The 18,318-nt window shown below is 53.1% G+C and overlaps 3 protein-coding genes across 9 annotated transcripts; 2 read left to right on the top strand and 1 right to left on the bottom strand.

Moving 5' to 3' along the window:
- Nucleotides 1-55: 55 nt before the first annotated feature.
- SH3BGRL3 (SH3 domain binding glutamate rich protein like 3) lies at nucleotides 56-2,098 on the top strand. The gene is given in 4 exon segments (XM_083809707.1): nucleotides 56-134; nucleotides 137-243; nucleotides 612-779; nucleotides 1,175-2,098. Coding segments are annotated over 4 exon segments (405 nt in total). The 5' UTR covers nucleotides 56-70; the 3' UTR covers nucleotides 1,241-2,098.
- On the bottom strand, nucleotides 1,619-15,024 carry UBXN11 (UBX domain protein 11). Of its 7 annotated transcripts, none has more exons than XM_083809699.1 (14): nucleotides 14,453-15,024; nucleotides 14,293-14,326; nucleotides 13,553-13,703; nucleotides 13,200-13,300; nucleotides 12,362-12,416; nucleotides 11,231-11,307; nucleotides 10,614-10,725; nucleotides 8,984-9,201; nucleotides 8,572-8,649; nucleotides 7,082-7,202; nucleotides 5,981-6,084; nucleotides 5,587-5,744; nucleotides 4,806-4,952; nucleotides 1,619-3,899 (listed from the first exon to the last, which is right to left on the bottom strand). In XM_083809699.1, the coding sequence occupies exons 4-14, from the start codon at nucleotides 13,281-13,283 to the stop codon at nucleotides 3,725-3,727; spliced, it is 1,329 nt and encodes a 442-aa protein (XP_083665825.1). In that variant the 5' UTR covers nucleotides 13,284-13,300; nucleotides 13,553-13,703; nucleotides 14,293-14,326; nucleotides 14,453-15,024; the 3' UTR covers nucleotides 1,619-3,724. The 7 variants fall into 7 exon arrangements, with proteins under 7 accessions (XP_083665825.1, XP_083665827.1, XP_083665826.1 ...); XM_083809701.1 differs by having other exon boundaries at nucleotides 14,528-15,024; XM_083809700.1 differs by lacking the exon at nucleotides 14,293-14,326.
- On the top strand, nucleotides 11,107-17,941 carry LOC310885895 (uncharacterized protein). Its single transcript, XM_083809706.1, has 5 exons — nucleotides 11,107-11,359; nucleotides 13,248-13,412; nucleotides 13,633-13,742; nucleotides 16,024-16,294; nucleotides 17,564-17,941. The coding sequence occupies exons 2-5, from the start codon at nucleotides 13,264-13,266 to the stop codon at nucleotides 17,589-17,591; spliced, it is 558 nt and encodes a 185-aa protein (XP_083665832.1). The 5' UTR covers nucleotides 11,107-11,359; nucleotides 13,248-13,263; the 3' UTR covers nucleotides 17,592-17,941.
- The last annotated feature ends 377 nt before the right edge of the window (nucleotides 17,942-18,318 follow it).

Raw genomic sequence — 18,318 nt, 5'->3', positions numbered from 1 at the left:
TGGGGCGCGGCGGGGCGGTGGCGGCGGCTCCCGGGCAGGGCTGCTGCGGTCCCGGCCCCGCTAACACCGCATGCCCGGGCCCGCCGGCCCCATTGGTCCCCGCAGTCACATGCCGGGCGGCGGAGGGGCCGCCAGCACCCGCCTTCCGAGCCTCCCTCCGCTGGGCTGCGCGCAGGGAGCGGCCGCGATCGCAGCATGAGCACCCTCAAGGTCTACAGCACCTCGGTGACCGGCTCCCGGGAGGTGAGCGGGGCGTGGGGTGGCGGTGGGGCAGGGCTGGGAGCCCCCGGGGGGTCCCTTTCCTGGGTGCTTGTCGCTTCCCCGCGGAGCCGTGAGCCTCCCCACGCCGCCCCAGTCCGGGTGTTCCTTCTGCAGCCTCCTGCCGTGCATCACCCAGCGCCTGGTCCCCGCCCGCCTGGGTTTCGGCTCTCTGTGCTGCGTGTCTCCCCCCAAAAAAAGGGCCGAGCCCCCTGGCCAGGTGTAGGGTGGACTGTGGCCCGTAAGGAGTGGGAGCTCTGTGTGCTGGGCGTCTCTGGCGCACTGGGTGTGTGTTTACCCTTTGAGCTCCTCCCCAGTTCTTGATAACGTGCCTCTTTCACCCGGGGTTCCAGATCAAATCCCAACAGAGTGAAGTGACCAGAATCCTCGATGGGAAAAACATCAAGTACGAGCTGGTGGATATCTCCCAGGACAACGCTCTTCGGGAGGAGATGAGGGCCAAGGCAGGCAACCCCAAAGCCATCCCGCCCCAGATCGTCAACGGAGACCACTACTGCGGGGTGAGGCTCGTGCGCTGCCCTGGGGATAGGTACCCTGAAAGCTGGGGGGCGTGGAATAATCCTGTGCCCTTGTTTGTGCTCGAAGTGGTGTCAAAATGCCTTCTAAAAGGCATTTCCCATGAGGTACACTGACAGGGCGTGGGCTGGGTTAACGTGCGCTTGGAACACGATGGCTTGCAAAAATGGGGCCCGTGCTGGGAGTCGGGGGACCCCTGGGCAGCGGGGCTGCAGCGTGCGGGGCTGGCCCTGCCCTGTCATCCTCCCTCCGACTGGCACCAGTTTGGGCTGCGTGCTCAGGGGACCCCGCGCTGCCTGATCGGAGGGAGCGCGCAGCGCGCGAGCGTTTGGGCTGCGTGCCTCTTGTTTGCGAGCAACCCCGTGGCTTTTCCCTGCAGGATTACGAGCTCTTTGTGGAAGCGGTGGAACAAAACACCCTGCAGGAATTCCTGAAGCTGGCCTGAGCCCCGGGCTCCCCTCCCGTCCTGGACTCTACCTGCATTCCTGAGCACCCTCATCTCTGACCACATCCGATTCCAGGTTGTCAGCACTGTCCTGGCACCATGACCTGTATCCCAGCACAGGGCAACCCCACGACCAAAACTCCTCCTTGCAGCTGCCTACGATTCCCTCCTGCCTAACCCCGACATCATCTCAGAGGGATCCAAAGAAAGTCTGACGCTCGCTGCGCATGGCCTCTGAACAAAGCTGGGCCTGGCTCACTCCGCAGCTTCCAGTGCCTCTGTAAACAGCAAAGCCTCTCGGGCTGTGCGAAGTGCAGCTGTCCGTCAGCCCTCTCCTCTACAGGGAGAGCTTCTGCTTTAGGAGGGAAGGGCTTAAGGTTGCATGTTACTTCCCACTTCCCCCAGTTGCTGTTACAATTGTAAATCCTGCTGCCTCACTTCCTTTATTATTTTTTTTTTTAATCCCAACTGCACAGAATTACGGTGACTAATTTTTGTTTTGTTTTAACTTAATGCAGAAATACTGCACAAAGCTGGGCCTGACCGCCCGCCACGGAGCAGGCTGGGGCTGAGGTGTAAGGCTCGTGTCCCTTGGCAGGCTGCGTGAGGGGGATGGATAGGCCCAAAACTGGGACCCGTGCTGCTCCCTCGGTGCCCTCTGCTGCAGTGCAAGGGCTCCCTCGTGAGCATTAATGGCTCAGGGCTGCTCCGGAACAGCTGATGCTGCAGCTGTCTTTACCTTTCCTTTTTGAGTTGGCTTTTTGCAACCTGGACCAAGTGCATTTTGTTTTCCTGCCAAAAAGCAAGTTTATAACCAGTGTCGTCTTCCGAGATGCTATTAAATGTTACTGTACCTTTCGTGTTGGTACTCGTGGGTTTCTTTTAAATTGGTTTTATCTTGACTACAGGTTAAACATCATCCTCCATAACGATTCTGAGTCAGTTCCAGCTCGGAGGAGCTGAGTCAGTTGTACTCGCTGCTGCAGCTTGACACAAAGACCTTAACACCTCAGATTGCTGCCACTAATCAAAGGCTCGTGGGACTCTGAATCCCCTGCAGTGCAGTAGTGACAGGTACCTCTCAAGCAGCCCTCTCCTGTGTGGGGTAAGAACGACAGCATGGGGGAGGGACAGCTTCAGACAGACCCATGGGGAGAAAAACGAACCTGTAGCGTAAAAATTCCCTGGTGGTTTATAGACTGGCTCACAGCAGAGGGGCAGTGGAAAAGGCTGCTCTGTAGGAGGGTCCCTGGTGCACTCCTGTATGTGCTGTAGGTGGAAAAAAGAAGGAAGCCCGTTTACAGCTGCGGGGACTGAGTCACTGGTCACAGGGAGCCTGTGGAAGCAGCTGGCCCGTGATGGTGGTGTTTCCCGTGGTGGTGTTTCCCGTGTGAGCAGCGCATGGCCGAGCTCCAGCCAGAGGGGCCTGGGGAAGGCAGAGCAGTTCCAGGAAGTGCTCAGGGGATCCTGCCTCCTCCTGTAGCTAATTCGAAGTTTACGGAAGTGGAAATTGCAACTAAATAAATGCTGGGAGCCTTTAATGAGGGCTGGGTGGCAGCATGTGCTGGGCCTCTGCTAAAGGGGAACCTGCCTGAAGGTGCTGCCTTGCACAAGTGGGAGTGTTGTCAGCTGGGAGTCAAGTGGGAACTTGTCGGAGCCGAAATGGGAAGAATGTCTTGGGAAAGGGGCCTGCAGAGCACGGCCCCAGCCCACAGGAGAGGAAGATGGTTTACTCTCGGGGTTCAGCAGAGAAGAACCGAAGGGATTATGTTCTTCCCCGATGACACTGTGTCTTGTTGCAGCGGGCTGGGAGGGAGGGAGGAAGGAAGGCCAGCAGCTCAGGGCCACGGCAGGCTCGTTCGGTGTAGCTGTGAGCCTCAGCCCCTCTGGAGCTGGGGGCTGTCCAAGGGAAGAAGCTGTTCACGTACAGGAAACCCAGTAGCAGGATCTCCTGGCTGCACTGGGTCTGGCTCGGTCCCAGCAGTGCGGTGGCCCAAGGCCATTGCTCGAGACCATATAACTGAGCCTGTTTCTCTCGCGGTGTAAATGCAGATGAAATCTCGGGGGAACAGCAGTGTGGAAAGCAGGCTGACCCTGGCTGTGTGGCTGTCCTGCCCGGAGAGGAGTGCTGCTCCAGAGTCCCTGAGCCCAGCCAGTGACTGCCCCAGTACCAGTGTAAAGCTGCCAGTCTTCCTGAGCAGGGATCAGCCTGCATAACCTTCGGCAGAGGTGAGAAACCAGGTCTCTGAGCTGACAGAAATCCCCTGTGTTAGGAACCCAACTGCCTGGGGAAGAACACCCACCCACAAGGCAGCGGGAGACTGGGGCTGCCACGTGGCACCCCGTGCCAAAGGGAGGCCAGAGCAGGAGCCCTCCTCTCCGTCCCAGGTAACGGCGCAGTGAAACTGGATCTGGAAAGACAACTCTTGCTCTTGCCAGCCAGGGGGAGGTTATAACACAGCTCACAGTGCAAGGGCAGCAGCTCTAGGAGCTGTTACGCTGTGTACAGCCCTGCCCCTCTCGTGGGAGGGGGTCTCTTCTCCGCAGCAGCAAGGAGGCCCTGGGGATCAGGCCGCATTCCTGCAGGCTCCTGGAGTTGTCCGCGTACACCCTCTGGGGAAAGGTACTGATGATTTCATACGAGCTGGAGTCTCCACCCCTAGGAAAGAACAGCGCAATCTTTCCTATGCACAAGATCCCCCAAGGTTTTTGCTGAGATGCTCTGCCTAATCCAGTTGCAGTTACATAAGAGCAGAGGGAGAGGCTGCTTCTCGAGCGCAGGCCAAGCAGAACAAGGCTTCCTGCCCTCACTGCACGCAGCCAGGCGCAGGGCGGCTGTTCCAGGCTCCCCAGCTGCAGTGAGGCCGTTAGATCCCAGCAGTGAGCTCATTGTGGGCTCAGACAGAGGCCAGGGCTGCGGCCTGTGACAGGAGGGGAGACTAAAGGGATCCCCACAGCCACGTGGAATGGTCCCCAAGGGGATGGGTGAGCCTCTGGGCAGTATGAAGTGCGTTGGGACATGGACCTGGCTGAGCGAGGGATGGCATTTGCCCAGCAGCTGGCCTGAAGGCAGCAGCTCAGCTTCCAGGCTGCACCAACACCTTGGGAATGGTGGCGACAGGCCAGTGAGTGCTGCTGAGCAGCTGGAAGGAAGCGAGGGCAGTGATGGACCTGGGCAAGATGGCAGTTCTGAGAGGACAAGAGGCATCTCTTCCGATGTGTCAGCTTTTTGTCAAAGGTGGGTATTAAAAAGGAGCTGGAGTTCCAGCAGTTGGACCCTGATCCTCATGGGTCCCTTCCAACTTGGATGTTCTATAATTCTCCGAAATACTCCAAGCTAAAACCCTGGCAGCGGTGCTAGAGAGCACATCTGGTGTTGGGAGAAGCCAAAGCAGCAGCAGAAGGTGCCCAGGACCTCCTGGGGTCTGGGACTGAGCCCTTCAGCTCAGTGCAGGCTGCTCTGCTCGAAGCACGGCTCCAGAGCCTTGAGCAGCAGCTGCAAAGCCTTCCCCGGGGCGTGACGGAGCGGGGTGGGGAGCAAGGAGGGAGGAAGCTTTCGCCCTACCTGGCGCGGGCAAGGTGCTGGCGCAGTTCCCCTATGGTCTCTGTGAACAGCATCCTCACGGTGTACGTCTGCTCCCCGCTCTCAGACTTTATGCGGAGAGTGCAGATTTCAGGGGCAGGAGCCCCAGCCTCTTCGGTTCTCTTTAACCTGGAGGTCAGAAAGCCTCTTTAGCTGAGGAGCAGAGATTGCGAGCTCTTCTTAACAGGCAGAGCCTCTGGTGTGCTGGGGTAATTGAATTGGGGAGGGGGGCTTCTCGTTTAGGAGTGGCATGGCCTGACGGGGGGCAAGCAAACTGACCCACAGACCAAACTGCTGCTTTGCTTTCACTGCTTAAATGTGCCTGGAAAAGAACGTTGCTGACCTTTTTTTGCTTTTTTTATTTTAGATCAAGATTGTCTGGTAAGATCTTTGCCCTACTTTTTTGATTAAAAATAATCTGCTTGGGGTTTTTTCATCAGCTATTTGGGTCTTGTCTTGCGTGGAAGACTAGGAGTGGAAAAAAGTGCTGTTAGTGTGACCTCCCGCTTGCACATCAGTTTCCTGGAGGGATTCTCCCATTTAGCAAACAGCTTTTTGGATGGTTTTAAATATTTAAGCCTTGGCTTGCTGTCAGGAAAAGTATTTTGCTGCAATAAGTAAGTAACGCTTTAAACAATAGGAGCTTTTGTTAGAGATGTGAAAGAAGGAAGGTTCTTCCCAAAAGACCAAACTTGGCCTTTTTTTAAAAAAAAAAAAAATGATTTTCAAGGTACAAGATAAATGAGGAAGTAAATGGACTTGCCCGACAGAACCCCCTGAAAAAACCTGCAGTGACTGAATAGGGGGAAGATGAGAGCGTGGCGAGGCAGGGATGGCGGGGCTGTGCCTGTACCTCTTCAGGGCAGACAGTCTGGGTGTCTCCACCAAGATCTCTCTGTTGCTCCACATCCCATCAGAGCCCTGAAACCAAACCGAGTGTCACCACTGCCTCCCCTGCACGGAGACAAAACCAGCACCAGAAAAACCCGGGAGCAGGTGCCAAAGTGCCACGTGTGCTCTGGTGGAGCCTCTTTGGGAGGAGGAGGTTACACAGAGCTGAGAGAGGCCTGAGGAAGGGGTACACGATACTGGGCAGGGCACTGAGCCCAAGGAATCGCTGCCAGCCTCGTCTGGGTGGTGTTGGGGCCCGCTCATACCTGCTGTGTTGCTCTGACTGAGTCTCGGATGTTGATCGCTTCTCCTCCAGGGACTGAGGACTTAGAAAGTTTGTTCAGAAACTGCTTCGAGGAGGGTTTGGGACCTGCCAGAGCAGAAGGGAGATGTGTGTGTGTGTACAGTCCTTTTGACGATTCTCCGTCAGAATAGACTGATTTGGTGAAAAGAGACCAGATCAGCCAACAGAGAGAGCTCTAACCTCCCTTAGCTAGGCAGAGGCTGGCTCTGGGTGTACCCAGCAGCAGCTTGTCCCGCTCTCTGGTCCGCTAAATGTTTGTCAACGTAACCAGTGAGTGACTGTGCAGCCTGTTGAGCTCACACCTGTGATGTGCAACAGGCAGATTCCTTGTTAGTCCTGCTGTGAACAGAAAAAAACTGAAACTATGACTTTACGGGCTTGGAAATGGTTTTCATCTTGTGAGGGTGTATTTGTAGGAGTGAGTTCATCTTTCTGTGGTGTCACTGGGCAATTATTTTTTTTTCTTCCACTGCATTTGGCTTTCCAGGCAGTGACAGTATCTAGCAGGTATGGCTCTGCTTTGCAGGTTGCTAGAATCCAGAAGCAAAATGAGCAATGTGAGGCCTGACCTCATGTCTCACATCCTCTCATGAAAGTCTGAAGAGGAATCATTCATTCAGAACAGCTAAGATTGGTCTAGCTGGAGGATGTCCCCCTTTATGGAATGAGCTTGTAGGAGAACTGGAGTGGTTGCAAGTTACTCTTGCCCAGGTATGCACAGTTCCCTTGACATCCTTTGATGGTAAGGGTGAAGCTAGAAGGAGCCTGGGCTTTCAGAGAGGTGGGAGCCAGATACATTTTGGGAAACCTACTGATCTTCTAGTCTATCGTGGCTTGTCATGCCTCATTCTTTAAGACTTAATGGTGAGAAGACACCACGTGTGCTGGTTGGCGCCTAATTTTTGAAGCAATACTGGGGCTACTAGTGCAGGGTTTTGACCCAGAAGTGTTGCCTTCTTCTTTGAGACCCCACACATTCACTTCTTGCAGGTTGGACTGCCCTGGTAAGGTTTAGATTCTCCTCTTTGGGAGCTGCGTTTTCAAGGCAGGTGTAGGAATTTACCTGGGATCTCGTCGGTTTCCTGCACCTTGCGTGATTCTGAATGGCCAACAGCTTGGCCGAGGCCAGGGAAACTCCCTGGAAGGTCTCCCTCCTGAAATACCACATCCCTTTTGTCGGTGACCTGTTGAATTAAGGCCAACGGCTATAAGCAAATCTGACTTGCAGTTCTTACTGTATCAGAAGACAATAAATTTTAGCAACAATCTGGAGCTGTAAACCCCAAATGAAACAGATGTTTCCTTGGAAGCTGCTCCAGCTGCCCAAACTCAGTGAAATGTACCATTAGGTCCTGTAGGCTAAGAAAGCAAATCCTGGATGATCCCTCGGGTCCCTAGGATGGCCCGTCAAGTCGTTCATCCATCTCAACAGGCACCGGACAGCTCCCCCCTTTCCACAAGCTGTAAGAAATGTGCTGGGACCTGACTTTTCCTCTGTCTCCACACTTAATAATGCTCTTAGGGCGGGAAGAGATGTGAAACCAGCAGGTTGGGGTTGGAGAGGGATTTACTGTCAGACTTGTATTGCTCTGGCTGACGGTAGAAGAAGCTGCAGTGGGGACTGACAGGAGGCTCCAACAAATCAAGGGACGGAGAGTGCCAGCCTGAGGCCCCCAGCACTGGGGAAAGCTGTATAAATAGGGGCAGTCTTCCTGTCTGGGTTAAGATACTGCCCTGTGGTTTCCAGATGTAGTCAGCTACGAAGGTAGTACAGGGAACCACAGACCCGTGAACCTTGCACAGACCTTCCTCTTCCATTTGATTTTCTAACCTCCCCACCTACCAGCTCATGCTAGCTGTTCTGACCTTCTACTTGCTTGTGCAGATGTGTCCTGCTTTCTTCGTGGTGGTGGGCAGGTGTGCCACCCCTGTGGCCTGCCTGCTTACATTTCATTACGTTTCAGCTGCACTTGAAGACCTAATTTAGAGTCCTTTAAAGCTGTCTGAAAATGTGGCTTTAGCTTTTTGCTATTTCTGAGAAATAAACAAATAAAAAAAAGACCCAAAAGAACCTCAGGTGCCTACATCCATTTAAGTTATGGCAAAATAAACTCTCCCTACAACCTCCTTGAGAGATGCTTGTTCAATCTGTTTTTAAAAGCTCTTGCAGGTGAACTAGTTGAGGTTTTTTTTGTTGTTGTTGCACAGCTCTTCAGATGCTGCATATGCTACTTCTCTTCTGCAAAGCCTGTTATGTTCTCAGAAGTCTTGATCAGAGCCAAGATTCACCGAGACACAGAAACCGTTCAGTCCCGATGCGCAAATACTCGCTTCCTCTAACGGCTCACAGGTGTGTTCCTAGCCACCCTTTCCCCAAGACACACATGCAGAGAACTTAGCTGCTTGCATGCTGTGTTTAGAAGCCTTAAACTCAGTTTGTTGTGTGGAACATCCAGAAGATTGGTGAAAGGGAAAGAAACTGGAACCATTTTCTTAGGAAGCAGACCGCTTTCTTTCAAAAACTTGATGAGAACAGGGCTTTGCACTCCTTACCTGAAAAGTGATGCCATCAGGGTAGCGCATCTGCAGCTCTGAAGGGAAATAGCCATCCATGATATCCTGCAGGCATTGCTGAAATAAAACAAGAGCTCATGGTCATACCTCAAATTTTCTCTTTATCTGATGACTAATATTTACATCCTGGGCTGTTCCTGTTTGTGTTGTTACTGCTGTGCAAAATGTCTGCACCTACGGCCCAGATTGTTCATCTCTTAATAAATCATGACACAGTTGCATACTAGAGTGGTATGCAAGTAGGAACACGGGTGAGGGGCTGGAGGTCTCGGTAGCTGCTTGTTTTTAGGATGAACTCTCACATCCTCTTCTTATATATTCCCTTTCCTGAGACTTAGGCTTAGAGTCACCCTGCTATGATTCATTAATTCCTCTACAAACATTTCCATACCTGTGCTGATGGTTCCTCGTAGGACCGAAAGGGTCCATCGAACATGACGATCCCGTTCTGATACAGCGTAAGAGGGAGGGGTTCTTGCTGTCTCAGCCGGGCACCCTGAGGCGTGTGCTCAATTTGAGAAATGCCTTCTCCAGCTAGCATGTTCAAATCCTTCACGTTTTCCAAGATTAAATCAAAATCAATCTCATGTTTGGAAACAACTGCCTCACCTGTGGCAGAAGGAGCAGAGTTACGGAGGGAAGGAGATGCCAGCTGAGCCACTTTCACCTCTGGGCGGATGTGTTTGACTTGCCTTTGAATGCTAGCATAGTGGGCCTGTCAGCGCTGCCTCCATTTTTCACCTTTCATACCTTTGCAAAGCGTGGTGCAACAATCCTGCTGTGGTGCAGGGCTGCCAGGTTTACATGGGCGTGTGCAAAACCACAAAGGCACAGTAGCAGAGAAACAACCCTCTTGCCTACAAGCCAGTTTAACTCTGCTGCTAACTAAGGTGCAGCCAGCTGTTTAGCAATCACATCCAGCAGCTTGTGTTTGGTTGTGGGTTCGTAAGTGTTGTCCCTTAACTGCGGTGCTACAAAATGCATGGAGGGAGGAACTAGGTATCTAGGCTGGATAAATGGAATAGGGCAGACTTGACGAAAAAATGTCGGTGTAAACACAGCTGGCTGCGTGCTCCCAGTCACCAGCAGATTTCCCCCTCTAAAGCAGATTTCTCTCTTGCTGGGATGCTGCTGAGGATGTTTGAGTGTTTGAGGAGGGTGGCAGGGTAAAGTGGTAGAAGTGTTATAATGGACAGAAGAATGAGATAAGAAGAGGAAACGAAAGGCAGAGGGTATGGCCTTTGCTTTTCTGTTCTGCTTTTCTAAGATTTGAAAAAGGTGAGAAAAAAAGCTGCCTTAAATAGGAGAGGGGAAATTCTCCTGTAAAAAGGGTAACTGAAAAATCATGAAAACATTTCTCCTGCTTTACCCAGTCTGCATCTGAGGGAGGGATGGATTAGTTAGCTAATATTTGTACAGCAGTTAGGAAGCAGTATTGGCTGTATAGTCCAAGTATTTTTCTATTTTGTTTTTTCTCTGTTACCACTTCCTAAGAAGCCTTTGCCAAATATGCTTGGACCCTACACAGCACAATCAGGTCCCAATTAAACCACTCACATAGGGGCTGGGAGGAAAGGCAAACAATACTCTCTGATGGAGCCAGACAATATGGGTAAGTTGCTACAGCTACTATATATACAAAGCATCTGATTCCATTTTCCACCCATTTTACGTCAGTGTTATTAGAGCAATCGAGCTTCAAACGTTTAGTGTATGTGAACTCTCCAGGAAGCAGCTGCTGCGAGGGTATTCTTCCAAATGGCTGAGCCACCAGGTTCTCTCCTCTTTCCTCAGATGGGGCTTATAAAACGTCGATATATAAAATACCAGTGTTCTGCCTGGCCTAGCTCCTGTTAAATTGTTCCATGTCTCTGTCCCACAGACATGGACTGATGTGAAGACCCAGCACAGGATCACAAATTCTGATGGTCTGCTTATCTGCTCTAAGGAATGTCATACCTTCTCTAAGCACACAAGGGGAGCTAGGATGGTTGCTTCAGCAAAGAGCCTTGATGCTTTACCTGGCTTCCAGAGGCTCTTTGCTGGCAGGTCTTCATCTTTGAGTGACTGTAAATCTTCCAGCTGTTCATGCCTCTCTCCAACCCAAATCAGACCATAGTCATTTAGGAACCGCTGTAAGAGGAAAGCACGAGCCAGTGTTGCAGATCAACAGAAAACGAGACCTTCAGAAAACTACAAATGGAAGCCTGAGAGTACTTGGCTGCAGTTGTGAGCACCAGAAGCAGAAGTGAAAGAGAAGGTTTCTCTTAAGTTTACCTGGCTTTGGCAGACAGACAAACTCTCTGACAGAATAGAAGTACCAGGCTAAAGGGAGAATGAAACTATCTGTAGTGCTACAGTAGTTTCCCAAGTGCCTAATAGCTGCATAGACTATTTCTACAGTCGTTGAAATCAAAATGAAGAGGCTTGGAGGAGGCTTAAATGTCTGTGTATAAAATAAACATAATAACAGATTACCTTGTAGTTCACATCCAACCTGTTCTTTCTTTTCAGAGGGGTGAGGTGAAGATTTGTGATTATCAAAGTGGCAGCTTGAAAAGAACCAAGCAGTCTGGGACTGCAACAATCTCAAACCAGAGACGCGGATGGCTTAGAGCAAGTGAAGCAGGCATCTCACCTCCATCTCCCAGACCTGGGTCTGCAGCTGAAGGCACCTCATTTCCAGATCCTCTGCTGTGGACGAGTCAGGAGCATCTGAAAGGGAAGACTTGGTTTTTCTGTGCACAGCCTTAAAGAAGAGCTACAGGTAATGCATGTCCCACGGTGCAGATGCCCCAGCAGTCTGCCTGTACCATAAATGAACTCAAGCCTGTAAGACGCAGGAACTCAATGTGAGTTCTGCATGCTGGTCCCTGACAACCTGACTTGCAGCACTTTTAGCCCGTTTGTATCTTTCTCAAAAATAGTTGTGAATGAGGCTGGTGAAGTTTTATGCTGCGGCAAGCTGATGTGAGCAGTGCTGTTCACAATTATACAAGGAGAATTGCTTGGCTTAGTCATAAGAAACTTCTCCGAACATCAGCAGATGTCCACTAAAGCTGGGTCCAGAAACCTAGGCTTAATAGCTGGAACAATGTACGATGAGGTACAAAACGTGTTTGTGGTTTGATAGGCGTATTTTTCTCTGCTCAGGAAATAGAGAATTCACCGCAGCTTTGTGCTAATAAGATAGTTCAGCGATCGTAGGAAATGTGTCTGGGATCAGCTGGAGAGTTACTGGATTCCAAGCAACAGAGGGGTGAAAGAACTCCAGTGACTCACTCAAAGCTGGGCTCAATTTAGAGGTAGGCTGCCTTACAGGACAAGTGAGCCTGGACCTGCAACTGCAAGCAGATTTTTGGTTTTGCTTAGCTGTGAGTTGTCCTTTTTTTTTTTTTTTTTTTCCCCAGCCTGTTTGAACTCTGCAGTGGTTACTGTTCTCTTTTTTTTTTTTTTTTTTTTTCTGACCATCCTCAGGTACCTTTGTGGTTGTTTTTTGCTCATGGAAATTTAGTAAGCCATAGAAAATAGGTCAGGAAATAATGTTTGCACTGCGCCAGAAAAGCAGAGTAACTGATGAAGTGAGAATCTACCTTGGCAAACAGCACCACGTGTGTAACTGATCTCGCTCACTGAAGAGGCTCTTGGGCTTTTAAGGCAAGGATGGCTCAGAGGGAAGGTCTCCAAGCCTGTTCTGGTGCAGTACCAGGAGACCTGTAACTCTCCCACAGGTAGGAGCAAGGTGCCAAGGGCAGAACAATTTTTTTACCTTCTCCTTTCTGAAGAGTCTTCATTTTCTCTTCAAGTTCAGCAATCCTCCTGTCCTTCAGGATCAGAATGAATAATGACCTTGTTAAGCTCCTCTGCTTTCAGGACCTTGAGGCAGTCTGCATAATTAGTCCTGGCTGGGTGAGTCAGTGCTGCACATACTCTCTCAGATGGGCAAAATTAGGGTTAGAAAGGCTGTATCGCCTCACGAATCATCAGGCTCAGCTGAGGGGTGGGATATAACACAGTGCTTCAAAAATAGGTAAGGGGCATTGAGAACCTATTTTCCTCGCCGCCATCTGCACAAGAGATGTGGTCTCATGTCCCTGTACTCCCTGCTCAGGCACAGCTCGTGCTCTGAGCTGTAAGTGGCTGATCTAGAAGCCAAACCAGCGTCTTCGCACCCTCTTCTTTCTAAAAACAAATAATCAAAAACAAAACACCCACCCACCCCCCCAAAAAGAAAACCAACAAAAAACCAAACCACCAACAAAAAACCACAGCTATTTATTCTAAACTGCAGCATTACAAAGAGGCCTGTTCTAGGACGACTTTACTGTCTAAGCAAAAGGAAGAAAAGAAAGGTCCGAAGTCAAACAGATAATGATATTAGTGGAAGGATGCAGCGAGTCATTAATTCTTAAAGTCACAGCAGGGTCAGCACAGCAAGGACTGTTCAGTCTCCAATGTCAAGGACTGATATGACTGCTCTGTTGCTTTGCAAAGGGTTATTTGTCTAATTAACAGACCAGGCTACGTCTGAGCAAGTGTATCACTACCTTGGCTCGAACAGTTAAAGCAGGACACAGAACAGGCCTGGAAAAAGCCACGGTTTTTACCTTCAGTTGGATTTCTTGTGCTTGTTTATCTATTTTTTGCTCCAACAGACTGATTTTTTGCATTATGGATGACATGAGTTCCATGTCAGCGGGAGCTGCACCTGAAAACACAAATATAGCACGTTACCTCTCTAAAAGGGCAATTGCTATCGGAGGTAGATCTGCACCACAGGGGACCCCACCCAAGAATTCCAGTTCTGCCACAGGACCTTTGTGAGTACCCCGTGTGGACCTCTGGTGGGTGCTGGGTGCAAATCCCTTGGTGGGTAGGGGGATGGCTGCATCACTGACAGCATGCGGTGTATGTGAGAGGGAGACCACACAAATTAGCCCTGGCCTGGGGTATTGAGTACCTGAGACTGTCACTGAGAAGCTGTGATGGCCCAGAACCCCTTAACCGTTGAGGGACTTCACCCTGTGTATTCTTTTCCAGTATCGTCCCCCTTGAGCAGGAGGGGAGACTGCCTTGCTCTGGGTTCTTTGACCAAGGAGACAGGCTGTCACCTGAGAAGAGGCACAAAGAGCATGGAAGAAAGAAAACAGGTCAGCATTTTGCATATGACTTCTCCGAAAGGAGGTAAAGAAACATGACGGTTATGCTAAGGGAACGAGAGGGGAGGAGAAAACAGAACGGCCCAGGTCTGTTCACTCCCATAAGCACTCTCAAAATAATAAGGGTATGAGGGCACTCGTTATGGCACAGGACCCAAGGGAACATACGATCTCAGCAGCCAGAAAGAGCGATCACAAAACGGGGCTAGCAGAAGGAGACCATGACGCTAATGCAGAGCATCCTGTGCTGTGCTGTGAGGCTGAAAGCAGTGACACCGAGCTGCGCTAACAAAAAGTTCACTCTGGGAGGAACAGAAGCAGCAGCCTTCACTGACAGTGGAAAGACGGCTTTTGCTCTAAGATCTAATAGGAAGGATGTGACCTAAAATGGAACTGTAAAACTCGATGAAGCTCTAATGTGCACTAGGGGTTGCTGAGGATGTGGAAACCCTTTGTTACTTATCTGATTTTGGACATGTAGGAGAAAGAGCCACGATCGCTGCAAAACACGTAAGATGGTTAAAAAAAAAAAAAGCCTTACCAGAAGACGCAAACAACTTAGCTCTGCCCTTTCACTAAAAATGAGGAGAGAATATGTAGAATCAAAAGGTAAGTTCATTAATCAGGGGGGAGGTTTGCTTGACAGGCAAACTTTTTAAACGTGACTGAGCAGGCTGCCCAACCACGCCTGAACCGCAGACCTTTTCCTCGCCAGCCCGCCTTCCCGGTGCAAACTGCTCGCCTTCTGGCCGGGGGGGGGGGGGGGGGTCACGCACCCGCGGCTCAGCCTGGCCTCGAGCAGCAGCCGTTCAGCTCCCCGCGGTGCGCCCTGCGTTGGCTGCCTGGGAGCAACGAGGAGGAACCGGGAGCGGAGCGCAGCGCTGGGCTGGGGGCAGGCGAGTCCCGCCGCAGGCGCACAGCCAGCCTGCCCTGCTGCAGCGACGAAGGGCAGAGTCACACACAGCGGCTGGGCCCTGTCCCCGCTGTCCCCGCTACCTGCTGGGGCCCCGCGGGGTGTGGGGGGGGTCCCCGGGCCGCCCTCAGCGAGCCCCGGGCCCGCTGCCCCCCGCCGCCATCTTGTGTACCGCGCGTTGCCGCGGCGACGCCGCGCCGCTGCGATTGGCTCGGCGCCGATCACGTGGGGCAGAGAGGCCGCTCGAGGACTACAAGTCCCGGCGTGCACCGCTCCGCCCCCCCCCCCCCCGACCTGCCCTGCAAAGCGGCCCCGTCATGGCGATTTTTAAACTTTTTGGTTTTTTCGCTTAGGGGTTCTCTCCACGCTTCGTGGCGCAGCGGATGGCAGCTAAACCGACGTTTCCTCTTCCTAGCCACCTCCTGCGCGCCCCTGCCCTCCCACGGGCACGGTCTGCATCTGCAGGCCACCCCAGAGGCATTGCACGCTGCACAAATTTTCCCTTTTTTTGGCTCAAAGCTGGGTTCGGCTGAGCCAGACCCTGTGCCTGCGGCCGTGGCTCTTCCAGAGGGCCCTTGGCCTGCATGTCGCCATCCCACCGCCACGTCTCTCTGCTCTGTGCAGAGTTCGGCCTCGTTCCCTGGAGAGGGGCAGCACTTTTTATGGCACGTTTGCTGTCTGCAGGAGCCTTTCATTGTGACGATTCTGTACCGTGCAAAGACGAACTAAATAAAGCGAAGGTGTGCTGCTGCATTCAGGCGCTGTCAGTGCTGGGTGGACTAGGCTCACGACTGCATGCGCTACACAACTGCAAAACCAAGACAAGTGCATTTCACACCCATGCTCGTCACATTTTGTCAGCTTTAGTTATTTCAACCTGTCTTAAAATAAGCCTCTGTTTCCTGCTGCTGCAGTCAGATGGGTGCTGGAGCTCAGAGACATGCTGTGAGCGGTAGGGTGTCAGGGCTGGAAGGAAGCATCATCCCCATCCACTACCTGGATCAGACCTCCCTGTCATCCGTGTTTGTAACCAAAATTCCGAGCAACAGCTTGAGCCCAGCTCCTGTCCTGAGCTGCAGGGGACGAGGTTTGTTACCAGGTGCGATGTTTGCAAACCCTCCTGGTGCAGCAGGAGGTTTTAACCTGTAACAAGCACTGGTCCTACACAGGCACGGAGCTCATGACAAGAAACCACCATGGGGGCAGACCTCAGCCCAGGGGTGTTGTGCCGCAGGCAGTGTTGTATGGTGTGGAAAATGGGAGGGCGAGAGGCTCCAGCTGCCTTTTCTGGAGATGGGCTGGGACATCATCCCCACCTGCATGCCCCTCATGTCATCCCGTGAACCTTCTCCCTTGCAGCATCAGCAGCCTTCTCGATGCCTTGCCTGAATCGCCATGGGTTTGATTCTAGCTGCCCTTCTGGGCGGCAAGGCATGCTCAGCAGCAGTGGCATGGGGAAGGAAGGTGTGATTGGTGCGATGGGGCCACGGCTGCACTTTAAAGCCTCCGACTGCAATCACCGCGAGCAGATGAGGAAGCGTCGCAGCAAACTGTGCACCGAGCACCGACCATGCAGCCCCTCCAGCGTGCCCACCTGTTCCTCCTGCTTGCCCTGTTCGCCCTCTGCTTGGTAAGAGAAACTCCACAGCCCAGGGGAGCTCGGGCACCCCAAAAGCTGGGGGGCAGCCAGATCTGTCCCTTGGGTATGGAAGCGGTCGGGAGGGGGGTAACCTTGGGGGGTTAGCCAGTTAACTGGTGGGAGAATTTCTGCCGTGAGCAGGAAAACAGCATTATATTTCCTATTGGAATTTAACCCTGGCTCTCTTACTAGGAGCTTTCCACTGTAGTCTGCAAAGTTTAAATACTACTATATGTTGCTTTTTTAAGTGGTTTTTGCTTAAGAGCATTGTGCGTATACTGTAACCTTGGCACTTCTCAGCTCTCCGTCCCATCTTGAAGCTTCTCCTTCGCATCCTGGCCCCATCCCTGTCCCCATCTCACGCCTGGTTCAGGGATGCTGAGCATGGCTGTGGGGCTGGAGGGATACCAGGCACGGCCGTGGAGTCTTCTGGCACAGCCGTGGGGCTACAGGGACACTGGACACAGATAGAGAGTTCCCTCATCCCCTCGTCCGTCTGCAGGTTGTTTACTTTCCCATGAGAAGCGAACCCCTTCCTCATGGCACTGCGGGCTGTCCCCATCCTCATCATTGTTCCAGCTCCAGAGAGACCCAGTGGGGCTGAGAAACAATGAAATGCACTGCTGCTTGCTTGCACCGACCCCCCAGAGAAAGTGGTTCTGTACAGCCAGGGCAGGAGGAATTCAAGCAAATGCCCTAATTTGAAGGGAGGGTCTCTTTAGAGAGGGAAGGAAACTGCCCTGAAATTTCCACCCCAGCTGCGTTATCATTTCACGCAATGACTGCAATGCCACTGCTTGCAACAGCCCACTGTACCAACAGGAAGGGGTTCTCTCCTCCTCACCGCTGGTTCCAGCACGGGGCTTTCCCAGCTCCATTTCTGTGCCCCACATCCTCCATGGCAGGGCTCGCAGGCCCCACGTCCCCAGCCGCTTCCTCAGAGCGGCGCGGACAGGAGGAGGCCACCCCCTCACTCCTGCTCCCCCACTCACAATTTCTAACAGCCCCTGGCTAGAAATGTGGTAACGGCATGGCGAGGGCTTGTTTTGGGCTTCATGTTTAGGCTTCACGCATGTTTTACTTCATGCAGAGGGAAAACCCAGAAGCTGACTGATCTGCGTGCAGCTGGGGGAGAGGAGACCATGCGTCCTGTCTGGCACCGGGGCACCGCCTGACGGGTCCCGCCGGGGATTTCCCCCCAAGGCGCTGCTGCCTGATCCCACGCGTGGCGATTCCTGACTGTCCCCTTTTCTCTTCCAGCCCTTCATCCAGGCGCACGAAAAGGTGAACAGCGGTGCCGCCACCAACAACAGCACCATGCCTCAGAGCAGCCTGAGCCCGCCGGGCAGCAGCCCCGCCATCCTCCTCCTCGCGCTGGGGGTGGCTGCGGCCTTCCTCCCGCGACTGTGCTGATGGGGGACCTCCAGCTCCCTGCCCTCCCCGTGTCCCCCCACGAAGACGCCCCCAGGACGGCTCCCCCTGCCCCGGGCCTGCCCGCACGCTGCCGCCGCTCCCCCTGCCCCGCCATGGCCGCGGCGCCCCGCCATGGCCGCAGCATCCGGCAGCCCCGAAGCTGCTCGGCCCTGGAGCGGGAGCGCTGCGAGGCTTTGAGAAATAAAGCGTGGAGGCTTTGTGGTATTTCTTTATTGCGTTATTACACCGCGGTGTTTATTTTGGTGTTACGCTCCGGCTGGGCTCGCTGAGGGGCCCCAGGCCTCGCTGGAAGCCGCAGCCGGGCCCTAAGGCGCGGGGCAGGGGCGCAGCGCCCCCCTCAGGCCGGGCGGATCCACCCCCAGGCCGAGTCCTGGCCTATCGCAAGGTGGCCCCCGCCGTGCGGGCCAATCGGACGGCAGGGCTTGTGCTCCTCACCAATCCGGCGCGGCCTATCCCGGCTCGGCGGGCTATATAAGGGCGGGCCGAGGAGGCGGCCATTTCCTGAGGGAGCCGCGGGCAGGGCCTGCGGGGCTCGGCTGAGGGGGAGCCGCAGTGTCCGGGGCTGGGGGGCCTCCGGGCTC

The sequence above is a fragment of the Anser anser genome (genome assembly GCF_964211835.1).
Source record: "Anser anser genome assembly, chromosome: 24".
In the NCBI taxonomy this organism is placed as follows: Eukaryota; Metazoa; Chordata; class Aves; order Anseriformes; family Anatidae; genus Anser; species Anser anser.
This window is presented reverse-complemented; position numbering and strand designations above follow the sequence as displayed.